At 40.3% G+C, this 13,841-nt stretch overlaps 1 protein-coding gene across 1 annotated transcript in view; it reads left to right on the forward strand.

Annotated features, from left to right (window-relative positions):
- Positions 1-11,545, forward strand: part of LOC106717935 (dorsal-ventral patterning protein Sog) — a 75,595-nt gene extending 64,050 nt beyond the window's left edge. Inside the window, exons 4-16 of the mRNA XM_014511904.2 lie at positions 5,307-5,381; positions 5,773-6,035; positions 6,373-6,506; positions 6,865-7,138; positions 7,565-7,846; positions 7,959-8,133; positions 8,677-8,843; positions 9,036-9,236; positions 9,630-9,809; positions 9,983-10,103; positions 10,228-10,469; positions 10,637-10,816; positions 10,907-11,545. Of these exons, the coding sequence (XP_014367390.2) occupies positions 5,307-5,381; positions 5,773-6,035; positions 6,373-6,506; positions 6,865-7,138; positions 7,565-7,846; positions 7,959-8,133; positions 8,677-8,843; positions 9,036-9,236; positions 9,630-9,809; positions 9,983-10,103; positions 10,228-10,469; positions 10,637-10,816; positions 10,907-11,035 (2,423 nt within the window). The 3' untranslated portion in view covers positions 11,036-11,545. The remainder of the gene's footprint in view (positions 1-5,306; positions 5,382-5,772; positions 6,036-6,372; positions 6,507-6,864; positions 7,139-7,564; positions 7,847-7,958; positions 8,134-8,676; positions 8,844-9,035; positions 9,237-9,629; positions 9,810-9,982; positions 10,104-10,227; positions 10,470-10,636; positions 10,817-10,906) is intronic.
- The last annotated feature ends 2,296 nt before the right edge of the window (positions 11,546-13,841 follow it).

Raw genomic sequence — 13,841 nt, forward strand, 5'->3', positions numbered from 1 at the left:
AGAGGTGTCTGTTTGTGATATATGTTTACACCTCGTTATCTCCAAGCATGTGTTAATGAGTTATTAAGTATGGGCGCACTATAGGTAAGATAGCAGGAAGTAATTAACACGAGCTAAAAAAACAGTTGTCGTTATTATGAAACAGTATTCATTATTGTTTCGTGTTTTTTCCGTTGTATCCGTGATAAAATTATGTATTACCGCATTGTTATATGTTATGTCTTATTGTCGGTAGATAATGCAAAACTTAGAACGCTGTAAGAGAAATTCATGAGGTTGTTATCGTGGCGGTGCGGCCGAGCGCAGGGTGCTCGCGGATTGTAAGCGCAAAATGCAAATTGGCTAGCGTTTCACCTCGAGACAATGCGGCCGGAGTGTTGCACGTCTTGTAAACAGCAGACCCGGTTCGTTGTTCTACTTTTTTGGGTAAATGGTTGCCGTAAACGGCGCTGCATAGGCCGCCGCAGAAATACCTCCGGCGGTGCGATGCGGCGCCCGCGCCGCCTACTGCCGTACATGGCCCGCGCCCGCGTGAACGCGCCATAGCGTTGTAAGTTATTTCCAAATCATGTAACTACACCATTTTAGTTTGCAGTGAAATTCGCGCAGTTCTGTTCGGCACAAACATGGCTGGAGTGCATGTACCTAATGGCGCCGCTGCTGGTACGATTTTTTGTTTTGCATTCGATCGAGACAGATTTTTAATTTTATAACTTTGATTCGAGCGCTCGATGTTGTGAATGCGTTAAGATAGCATTAACAACGAGACCGCTGTGAGTGTCGAGATGGAATTATATTTTATGGAAATGAACATTGAATCGGAGCCAACGCCGGCTGCATTTTCATACCGCGACAGTTATGCGAGCGAGTGCCGCGAGTGCCCATCGATAACAATAAGACCGCGCCCCCTGCCCCACGCCTCTCCCCGCGCCATAAACAATCATCGACACGATCATTACAAATATTACGTATAAATTAGTGTAGCGCCGGCAGGGAGCTTGTCGCTTTGCGCCTCATGCATTTGTAGTAAGGACAGAGTCTTGTCCCTGCGTTGCCGTACTCAATGAAATGACTACAAGTCGCCGTCATGTCGGGCTGCATTCGTAGCTAATTCCAACTATTGCCAATTAGACTTTGAACTAAACATTGGCAGTAAGCATACGCTGTTGTTAAGCTTTTCGTGTAAGAAAAAAAATATGATTGCTTTATGAGTTAAAAGTTTGGCAATAAGTTGTTTTTTGTCATACATTTTATTCTATTTAAGCAACTTATTTTTAACTTATTCCATTAAATATAAATGTATTTAATGCAATTCTTTTGTTCTATGCTATAAATTTGTGGTAATTAAATAAGATCATTGGGCCTAGCACGAATATTTGACAGGCCCTATTTTATCTAGTATTTCTAATTTAAGCGCGTATTTTAACGTCTAATGTTTATATTATTGTAAACAATTCATTGATTGTAAATATTATTAGGTCATGATATATTAATAGAATTCGTTCGGTTTTTGATCCAGATAACGGAATTGCAAACAAAATAAAACAATGGTATCGATGTTATCTCGAGTTTGTTTGAACCGCAAGTGGGTTAACCGTTAATTAGGCCGAGTATTTTATTAGCGACCGAGCTGCTTTATTGATTGCCAGCTCTACTGAATAACAATTTAAAAATATCTTAAAGAAAAACGAAACCTTTGATGCTCATAACCAGACGAGTCTAATTTGGACGTCTACGTTGAAAATTAAATTATTTTTGTAAGATAAAAGTTTGAACTTGCTGGCATACTTACAAATCTTGACGCACCGTCAGATCTCGAGGTGACAGAAGTGACGTGACATAAGTGACAGGAGCGACAGCGCGAGGTACTGTCAGCGCATCTTTTGTTACGTCACCCGTCGGGCGTCACTGAAATAGTTTCGGTAATTTTTACTCACTACACTTCGAGGTCAAGGTATTGGTATCTATTAACAGATTATTGTCTGCCAACGGTTTTTGTATGAATACTTTAAAATTATATACGTTTGCGCCTTTTGAAAGTAAAAAGTTACATCACCTACATAATGCATGCGGGTGTTTTCAAAAACTTTGAATTGCACCCAATAATGAAATTAAAAAAAAGAAATAATTTCTAAGTAATGGTGTAAAAGAGCGGAGACCTTTATGCAGTAGTTGATCGGTAAAGGCTGTTACGATGATGATGATGGAAGCTCGTAGATATCGGTTTTATGTAGGATTAATGTAACTACGTAGTTTTCAGTAGAGTTTAAATTGCCAGTTTTGTCTACCTACTCTAAATTTTTCGAGAAATGCGAGAGTTCGTTTTTTATTTAACATTATTGTTTTTCATTTACTTTGAAACTATTCCACGAAATTTTCTTCATCGAAATTCTTGAAAATGATTTCGAACGCGATTATGTATAAAAATCATGTAACATGATATTTATGACAGCTTAACGCTTATTTTTGCATTCATATGATTCGTGAGTCACGTAGAAATTTTAAGACATTACAGCGCAAAAGATTTATTAGTAGAGTCCCGTTTGAATTTTCTAAATCTACGCAGCAAAGATTAGCATTGCTCACAATTTGCGAGTAAAAATAGGAGAAAGCGGCGACAAGCAATCATTAGCACCTTGTTAATTATCCAATCTTCCTTGTTCAACTCATACATAGACAACAGTGGTCTGAACTGAAAACAACAACCTACTTGGTCAATACGTCTTATAGTTTCTTCACATCTTTAGCAACATTTATTTTTCAATTCTTAAGGAAAAATGGAAAATTTGAATTTATGGTACCTTAAAACATTACAAAATATTCGATTATTACGAATACAAATATTCTTAAGATGCATTTTGCAGAGTCATTATTTGTCATAATATAATAATTTAAATAAAAACATTCATAAATAAAGGTACAACATTGCATTTTTTAATTTGTATGGCTAGAAGTTTAAATAGGTATTTTATTGCATTACTTATCTATAAAGCTTGTAAATGCAACATTTACCTGATCAACATAATGCTCCCTTTAAAAGTCATGAATATGTGGAACTAGATAAATATATGTAAACACAGTAGGCTATTGGAATCTGCTTCATCTGTATTAAATGCGTATTACACGACGTCTCCGCATCGCATATAGCTGGTCGGGTACAACGATCCAGCTATATTACCGATAAAGCCGAGTAACTTAGTGGTCACATCAAAGAGACGCGGGCGAGGGCGCCACTTATCACGTGTGTTACTTTTGTTTTAGTATTGCGCTCCGGTTCCGCGATAGTTTACGTGCCGTCGACCGTTAACTGTCGCGACATTAGACTTAAACTGGCTCTCAACAACTCAGGCTAATCTAGTGGCAAATGCGTTTCCAGTTCTCACCCACACACGACGGCTGTCCAGCTATACTTAACATCCAACCAGCGCTTGCGCCGGAATCGATACTCAATTCGTGGAAAACCTTACGTCGTTGTAGTAAAGTTTTTGTTATACTACATTACTTACATGAATTATTGATGGTCGTGTACCGCGGCGTATTCACGGTATCAATCGGGCACGTAGTCGTCACAGCGGCGCCCGGTTACATCATACGATTGGAAAACTCGCCGCGTTTGAGAGGCCTAAAGATTTTAGGTCGAGACTAGACTGCGAATGATGCCGGATTTAGTAAGTCGCCTCACGTACCCCGAACTAAACGCCGCTTTCGAAGTAAAAATTTAAATTGACACAAAACGACATTAATGAGTCGATCACCGAGAAAAGTCTCGGATATATTGGATTAGTAATGGTCATCGCGTGTGTGCGTTTATACGCAGAGAGTATACCCATTAGTAGTGTGCCCGCGCAAGTCAAAGGTGCCCCAGCGCCGGCGCCGGCGCAGTGCGTCCTATTCCTTATTAGCGACTGTATATAGGGAGAGGAGTATCAATGCGGACGTCGCCAAATTAATTAAGGTATCAGATATTACGTGTTGGCCTTGAGTTTAATGTATCGCTTTAAAGGATTAAACATTTTCGACCGTTTGGCATTTGCTCTATCGAAAAATATTTGTAACGAAGCTTATTTATTGGTACTTCGCTATACATATATTACGTTTGCAAATACACTAGGCCGCCTCGTCGCCGCATTGGCGCCATTTGCCAATAAATTTAGGGCTGTCTCAGGCATTAAATGAATTCACAGATTGAATTATGAATGTCGGCGGCGTGCGGCGTGCGGTGCGCGGTACTAGATCACGATCCTCGCAGTGTAAACAGGTCCGGTCATCAGGCAGTCTCACAGACGTCACGCCGCAGCCGCAGCCGAACCAGATAAGCTCATATAACCTCACGTTTTAGATATATGACTCGCGTCGCTGATCGTGACATACTGTTTACGATACTACTTTATGTTCCTTACTGTCCGCGCTATTAAATCATTAGCGCTACTGAAGAAGTTACTATGTACATACAGGGGATGTGGGTAAATTGTCTCGATTAAATTTATAACTATGACCTGGTCAACCTTAACTTAGGTAGGCTCCGAGCCCCTTGGTAGGGACGTACAGTGAACTGATGATGAAATTTAAAATAACACTGTAGCGTAATGCATATCGCAATTGTAGCATATATTTATCAGATTTTTTCAACTAAAGCAAATGTAAATAAATATAGAAGGGAAGAAATGCTGTTGTATAATAAAATTAAAAGTTTTTCGAACTGCTATAAAGCAAAATAACTATATTTTAGAAGTCACGTAAACGTGTTTTCGATGATTTAAATAGAGTGCCGTAATAAGGCAAAGGAAATCAGTAGCGATAAGGACATTTGTAAGCGCCTCGCGAAATGTCACCGCTCTCACTGTTTCTCTATTTTCGTCGAGAGCAAATCCAACAAGAAAGCTATGCAAAGAACAAATTCTGCTGTCGGTCGCGTCGCTGTCGCCGTCTAGACGCCAGTCCTGTTACGATCGAATATCACTGGAGTGAGCCGGCCGCGGTGGGTCGGGGTCCCGCGTCACACCCCCCTCCTGCGTCATACCATCAATTGATTTAGCGACATGTTTTTATAAGATACGAGATAGCGTCGACCAGCGGGGAAAGTGTTGATATACCTATTTATGTACATGTGAAATTGCCTATGCCTTGTTCTATTTGTTAGCACCGCTTTAGATATTTGTGCCCGACATCGGCGCACACAAGCACGCCTTAATTTATTACCTTCGGTTCATTGCAGATAGGCACGCAGCGTTTGTACTTTTGATATAGACTATAATTACATTTCCTTGTATTAATAAAGTGTAAGAGATTTATTTGTATTGTTGCAGCGCCCGATATCGTGCAGGAGGACAGTCCGACCGTCGTCATCACAGGCGGTGAGGAGGAGGAGCTTAGCATGAAACGTAAGCATTGTTAATGTTACGTCAAATGGTTTGTACTCGAGGCGATTACTACAATTCAGTGATGTTACTGTTTGGAATTCTATCATCGGCTTGGAAAGGATTATTTGTTGACAACATTATATACTACTAGCTTTTACCCGCGACTCCGTCCGCGCGGAATAAAAAAAAAATGCACACAAGATAAAAAAGTTCCTATGTCCGTCTCCTAGTTCTAAGCTGGGGAGGTCCCATCAATTTTCAACTAAATCAGTTCGACCGATGTAGAGTTATAAATAATGTAACTAACACGACTTTCTTTTATATATAGATGTATAAGATTATATATCACCGATATGATCCCTCTCCACGCTCTGTTACTGTTGCTCATAGTTCTTACTTTTTTGGGTTACAGATTTTGGAGCTCTACTAACTGGACGGTCACCTCTGTGTATACGTCGTGATGATATGACAGGGGTGGCAGTTGCCCCCGGAGTGGCCACAGCTCGGTTCACATTCAGACGTCGTCATCTGTTCTGGTCCGTACTCCTGGGACCATCTATCGTAACGCAACCTCGCTCGCTAGCCTTCCTCGATAGAGGAGGAAGAATGCTACTCGAACACCCATTAAAAAGATCACCCGGAATTCATGCGACTTACGAAGAAAAAACTGATAAGGTACCGACATTTAAATACTACTACAATTATTGTTTCTACATTGTCACTTGTGTTTTAGTTGGGTCTTTGTTTGTCACTAAACACTATAGTTTAATCTAATGAAAGAGAATCTGTATTGATTTGGAACAAGATAAAATGTAAATCCAACATAGAAACATATGTCAGTTTTGTTTTGAAATATCTTTGCCTTGTCATTGATCCTTGCTTTTTTGCGTTAACCACCACATTTATTTTAAAGAAACGTAATTAAAATGTCATTTAGCACAGTGGCGCCGGTGTAGAATTTCAATGTGTTTTTTGTTTGTTTGTCTGTACATCACCGAGTGATTGTTTTCAGCTGTGCGGCGTATGGCGCCGAGTACCGCGGGAGTACAAGCGATTGCTAAGAGATGGGTCTCTGTACGTGGCCTTGATCTGGGGCGACGAGCGGAATAACTCCATGGACAAGGCTTTAAGTGGACGAATTAATAGGTATGTCGTCTGACAACTGATAGATTACTTTGTTAAACACGTACTTCTTAGTGGTAGTTTTTTGTAATGATTTTTCTTATTAAGTAAAATATTTTGAATAACAAACTATTTTAGGACTCCAACTGCCACATAAAGAATCTCTCTTAGTGTACATTTCTCGAAATAAATGTAGACTAAGGTAGACAACATGACTGAATGTGGCAGTTAGTAAACATTTAGAATTCTACATTGATATAGAAAGTATGAAAGTTTTAACGATGAGTCCTACAAATGTTATTTAGTTACCAAATCCATCCAAGTTCCATGTCGTTATTTTTGTTTCTTAATAATTACCGTATCACAAACAATAATTCAACAGATATCCAGCACTATCAACGGAGATGTTCACAACACTATTAGAACCAGAACATCCACCGGCCTCTATTGGTAACGGCGCCTGTGACGACTACCGGACCCTGGGGCAGGAGGGCGGCTGGTGGGGTGGCACTGCCATTGTAACAGGAGCCGCCGGAGCAGCGCCCAGTTTGCATCTGGCTATTATCTACAATGGAATATTCACCCTTAGTGCCAGAGATCAGTCGGTTAGAGTCCTGCTGACTCTACCGGAACGAAACCAGACTATTATCGACGAGGTGTGTACTTTATATTTGAGACTCTTTCTTTACATTTGAATCCTTGATAAATCGCGACTAAAATTTTCTAACATATGTCTAACCTGATCTTGTTTTGGAGGTCATCAATACCATAATTGTGATGTGACGCCAGATATTAACATTTACGCACTTAATATTTTTGATTTCCATAAATGAGTACCATTAATACTTCGATAGATCTCGTGAATGTCTTGCAGATCAGTCTTAGTCCAGATTGAAACAATCCTTCCAATTTTAATGCCAACAGCAAAGTCTGACATTAGGTGTAACTATTGACTTAGGTATAACTTGATTGCCACGATGCTAGCACAAACACCTAACATAAGCACATACCCATATATGTGCATTTGTTAGGTGTAGGTGTTAGGTGTACTAGAATAGAAATTTTGGTTTCTATCCTTCCAGATTCAAAAAGTTCCTAAGCCGGGTTACGAAATGAACATACTAGAAGTATCAACGCCGGTATCAGCCGCAGAGCTGCGTTCGTTGTCTCGTGGGAGACTTTTGCTGGCGGTGCAGGAGGTAGGCACGGTGGAGCGGCGGATTGTGGGTCCGGTGCGACAGAAGGCGGCCTGCGAGGTGTACCACGCTTGTCTGGTCGCCGAGAGGGCCCCAGCGTCGCCTGCTCCAGAAGGCCTTGCTTTGATATACATCGACAAAGAAGGGTCCCTCGTATATGATATACAGGTAAGAAATTAAACTAGGTACTTACTTAAGAAATTAGTTTCAAGTTTGACTTCTGTTCGCAAAATTACACTTGTGATGTAATACACAAGCTTAAGTTTATTAACGCTTTCAGGTTGACAATTTGGGGATATCAGATCCTAAAATAACTTTAGTCGAGGAGCAAGGCAAGCGGCACTCGCAGGTGGAGATCCTGGACACGCGTGTGGGCGTGCTGGCGCGGCCCAGCGCGCGTATTTTCCCGCCGCTCTACGAGGACCAACTCGCTGTTCATATCGGCGCTGACGCAGGTACAGAAAATTTGCACAACTAAATATACTGTCAGTGTAACGGATAAGCTTATCAGTGGTCTGTCGAACCGCTTTTAAAAATTACTTATTAAGATATAAAAAATAAAATACTTAAAGTTACGAGATGAAACAACAAATTTGAAAGACGCAAGGCATGATTTTGTGATGTTTATGTCCATTGGTAAAATTGAATAATTCTGGCCTACATCATCAGCTCACTATACGTCCCCACCGAGGGGCTCGGAGCCTACCCCAAGTTAGGGGTGACTAGGCCATAGTCAACCACGCTGGCCCAGTGCGGGTTGGTTGACTTCACACATATCATTGAATTTCTTCTCAGATATGTGCAGGTTGCATCACGATGTTTTCCTTCACCGTAAGAACGTCGGATAAATGTACATATGTAAATCGAAAATCGAAAAACACATTGGTACATGGCGGGATTCGAACCCAGGACCTGCAGATTGCAAGTCAAGTGCTTAACCCCTGAGCCACCGACGCTCTGGCCTACGATTGGCATAAATTATAAACTTTTAATTTCAGGACCACCGATACTACGCGGGCGGCTGCTGTCTCGCTCTCTGCCGGACGCAGCGGGCTTGGGGCCGGCGCTTCTGCGACGCACGGACGCTCGCACGCCCACCACGCTGACCCCTATGGCTGGCCTCGCCTGGCTCTCCGTTGACTCACTTTGCGGTATACAGTACGAGGTACGAGGAATCTCATAACAAGCTCTTATAGCAATCGAGTCTGCTAGAGCGACACCCTAGTCAATAATATAATACAATAGCTACAAGAGACTAGATGGGTTTACACAATGTATTCGCTAATATTTTACTTAGAAATGACATATTTGTATATTAATTTGTATATTTGAATGTCTAATAATGGTATTGTTGAAGGTGGTAGTGACTGGTGCGACTGGTGCTTGGTCGTCTTGGCTGGAGACGCATAGCGGAAGTACGCGTGCTCTGGGCGGGGCGGAGGGCTGCGTGCTGGAGCCCGCGCCTGCCGAGCTGGCGGCATTGCAGGCCGGCACCGCGCATCTAAATGTACGCGCGGCCGACAACGTCACACAACTACTGCGCACGCGCGTACCACAGGTTGGTTTGTGGATAATTGGAACTTCGGTGTGGGGAATTGCATAGACATTTTTAAAATTTAAAGTTTTTTAGTAACCTTTAAGTGCCTGCAAGGAAATGCTAGGCCAAAGATTTAGGTAATTAGTTTCCGATTTTAATTCTGACTTTCGGAAACAACACAAAAATTTTATTCATCTCAGAAGAACAGAAATTTACTTAAAATAAATTAAAGCATCACGAGAATAAGTTCACTACAGAGTAATTTATTTATATTAATTGCATACATCATTTTGCATGCTATCAAGGCTCGTCAAGAAATAAGGTGAGTTATCATTAAAACACAAGTAAATATTACTTATTTATTACGTAAGATAGTTTTAATAAACTAATATCGATGTAAATTTCGTATTACAGATAAGCGTGCCGCCATCTTGTCTGCCGACGGTGCCGTGGACGTCAGACAACGAGCTGGGCGCGGGCTATTCACCGACGCACGTGGAAGCGCCGCCGCCGGACAATTCACTGACCAATACTGCGTCTTGCTACTACGCCGGACGATTCTATGAAGATGGCGCGCAGTGGATGTCTACTGAGGTATCTTAATACATAATTGAAGATGGTTGAAAATAGTGGTATAGTGTAGCTTAAGAGGAAGATGGCACTAAGGTAAAAAGCATGAACTTTAAGGAAGATATATGTGTTATGAAGAGATCGAGTGTATATATTGGCTAGTAAGAAATTAATTAACTTTTTGTTGATATTTTCAGTCGTGCCAAATGTGTGGGTGCGTGCACGGCGTGCTGCGTTGCGATGCCGTGCGCTGCCCGCGCGTCACATGCGCCACGCCCACCATACAGCCGCCCGGACAGTGCTGCCCCATATGTACTAGTAAGTATACTATGCTTTCTATGTTTTCTACTCTTCAATGGTGCAATTGTATCTGCAGCTTTCACTCGAATTTCGACAGTAAATGAATAAAAACAATATAAAACATGACGATTCTTTCTTACAGATTCAACAACAGCGGTGTGGAACGAGTCGCACGGATGCCATCTAGCGGGTCAGTATCACGCGCCGGGCTCCTCGTGGCACCCGTACCTGGTACCGGATGGCTACGACTTGTGCGCTGTATGTACATGCGACTTCGCCACGCGCCAGGTCCGCTGTCCGCGCGTGCGCTGCCCACCCCTCCGCTGTGCCGAGAAGGACGCATACAGACCTGACAAGAAAGCCTGCTGCAGAGTCTGCCCAGAGGTAATTATGACGCTGATAAACTTTCAACTTTGCTTAACTGACCGAGTCGTTAGATTGGTCTGTGTGTAATGTGGTTGTGCACATTTTATTAAGTCATCATCATTCAAGATTTATGCTTCAGTATTTTAAAGAAATGTAATTTGAATCGTATAATAATCTTTTTTTAGGAAAAAATTAAGAAAGTGGAGGAAGAGACCCCGAAGGACCAGGGAGCGCCGCGGACAGCAGAAGAGATCCTGGCAGAGGGCGGGTGCAAGTTCCCCGACGGGCCGCTGCCCAACGGCAAGGAGGTGCACCCCTCCATACACTCGCATGGCGAACAGAGATGTGTCACCTGTCGTTGCAAGGTGACCTAACACTCTTATTTTCTTCGCTAGCATGTGGCAAATTAAGTCAATGACTAATGGTTTTATTATGCAATTTTATTGATTTTCCAGGACGGCGAGGTGACTTGTGTGCGTAAACGTTGCGGGCGTGCTGCGTGCGCGCGACGTCGGCGCGGCGACTCATGCTGCGCGTGCGCGCGTCACCGCCGACAACGCGCCCCTCGCCCTGCGCCAAGCTGAGCGCCACGCGACTACACTAACTAAAAGCAGTAGCAACTCGTTTGTGTTACACTTCGGAAGACATTTTTATTCACCTAGTAGGTGATCTTCTGGAGACACAGTTTACTTATTAACAGCGGTAACAGAACGCCTTTGAGTCTTTAACGAGTGAACGTGACACAGAGTCGCGTTTAATGTACTACATACTTGCTTCAAGATACATTCTAACTTAAGACGGTAGAGGTAACTGACTAGTATTAGAAGGAAGTTGGTAAAATAACAATTGTACGCATAAATAAATCTAAGAAAAGTCTTCTTACTGGTTTATTTTTATCTATTTCCTTTATATAACTTTGCCCAGCATGTAGATTGTGAAACCTTCTTCATTTTAAAACATTTCAATCAGTACGTAGAGTGTACATCTGAATCAACAAAGTACTTTACCTTGTTTTAAACCATTCTAGAATAATATATATATTTTAGAATGGTTTGTTATACCAAATAAGGTAATGTCAAGTTAACCGCCAATAGGATTATCTATATATATAAAAGAAAGTTGTGTTAGTTACACCATTTATAACTCAAGAACGGCTGCATCGATTTGACTGAAAATTGGTGGGCAGGTAGCTTAGAACCAGGAATAGGACATAGGATAATTTTTACCCCGTTTTCTTTCTTTTTTTTTTTTATTCCGCGCGGACGGAGTCGCGGGTAAAAGCTAGTTAATTATAAAAATTTCGATTGTGCCGAGGTATATCCCACATAAAACAAAAGTACGAATGTGTGTATGTTTGCGCTGCTAGTGGTTAATGTGAAACTACTGCTTTTAGTTACTCTGTGTCCTAGGCTAAGTGAGTGAACGCTTCGCTCTATAGACTGATATATTTTTATGTATCTTGCGATTGGAATGTATATCGGAGGGGCGCGAGGGCGCGGTGCGGATCGACGCGGCTTCTGACACAATTCGACGACGTTAAATGTTTTGTTTCCCACCGGTATTTTAATTGGTATTATGAAAACGTCAAGAAATTTTGATAGGCGCATTAGACGGAGCCGAAGAGAGACGCGCGAAATCAATCGCGCGTCGTTCGCATGACGCGCGTTCGTGGGTAGATGTTAAAGATGTGCCATATTTTCTTAATGTAAATAAATAAATTATTACATGTAAACTATTATTATGTGGATATTTATTGACGATACTGTTGTATATTGTTATCGAATTGGATGTTTAGGTACGAAATCATCACAAAATTGTATAATATCTATTAAGTTATCGTTTTGTGCATTTGCTTGTAGTTTTTTTTGTATATCACTATTTAAACTTCACGGAAATGTATACTTATTTTAGTTTAATTTAAGTGTAACTGGAAGTTGAAATGTAACATAAGTATATTTTGGTATACTATTAAGCGTCTGATATAATTTGTAAATAACTCGGTATTATTTTATGCATATGTATTAATTACTAAAACATATATATCTGTTACTATATATATTGTATACAATATCGAGGAAGCTGGATATTAAACTCTTAGTTAAGATATAGTATGTAAGTGTATTACGTGACTAGTTTTGTTTAATTACTAGATGAGTATAATTAAGAAAGCTAGTCCAAATGTTTCGATGTGATGGAATGTATGCCATGTAGCTAGAAGTAATGCCTGCCTTGATTATTGTTAGTTAACCATAGTTATATTAGTGTAAGTGACGGCTTGATGTATTTCGTTTTTGCGGCATTATTTTTGTAGGAGCTGATATCGTGAGACATTACCAAAAAGAAAATGTTTTTTTTTCGATGTTTTATAAAGAAATTTCGCGTATTTTGTTGTGGGTTTCTAGTCCATCAAAATTGTGAATGTATCATAGTTTTACTCACGTTGTATTGGCTATTTGTTTTATGATTATATATTTTTCATTTAATAAAATTAAGGATAATAATTGATTTATTAAACACGAAAGAGTTATCTTGTTTTTTAGTACTTGTGTATATTCTAACAGTAGGAAGTAATTACTTATGGCTTGCGAATAACATAACTAATAGCCATAAAGGATTCTACGAGCTTGTATTGCGTTGTTTTTTTTTTTTAATAATTCTATCCAGTATAAAATGAACTATACCGATATACAAGGTCAATGTAATGGAATTTTGAGTTTAAAATTATATAAAAAAGTATATTATATATTAAAACCTCTCATTGTAGTGGTATTCCCATTATAAATTTTTAAGTTAACCTATTATCCAATACCAGCCAATTGTTTGTAAACCGATGACAGATTTAGTATGAAATAAAAATTACCTGTGAATTCTTAAGCGTTTTTTTTTATATAATACTAACTTTTGCCTGCGACTCAGTCTATGTGTTCTTCCAGACTATGTTCTACATCAATGCCAAATTTCATCAAGATTCGTTTAGCAGTTCCGGAGAAATTATCAAACAAACATCCATCCATCTAAACATTCGCACTTATAATATTACTAAGATTACCTAATGTTTAATGAGAAAGGGAAAGGTTTTAGTTACCCAACATCCAAAGAATTAATTATTTTACTTACGTGCAATTAGTTCACTAATTATACAGAGATAATATTTTAATTGCATCACTAAACATAAGAAGACCAGAGCGTCGGCGAGGGCGTCCGCCACTGCACCAGTCGAGTTCACTCAAACCCATGATGCCGATGCGCAAGGATTTCCCATCCGTCGGTCCCAGACCCTGGAGAATTATTAAGTTATGCCTGAATAAAGGAAAACTAAATTAACATGATTTGTCAAAATCCCAATTTAACCTTCAAAACCATTGTAGAATGATGATTTACTTTTCTTTA

The sequence above is a fragment of the Papilio machaon genome, chromosome 13, assembly GCF_912999745.1.
Source record: "Papilio machaon chromosome 13, ilPapMach1.1, whole genome shotgun sequence".
Taxonomy (NCBI): domain Eukaryota; kingdom Metazoa; phylum Arthropoda; class Insecta; order Lepidoptera; family Papilionidae; genus Papilio; species Papilio machaon.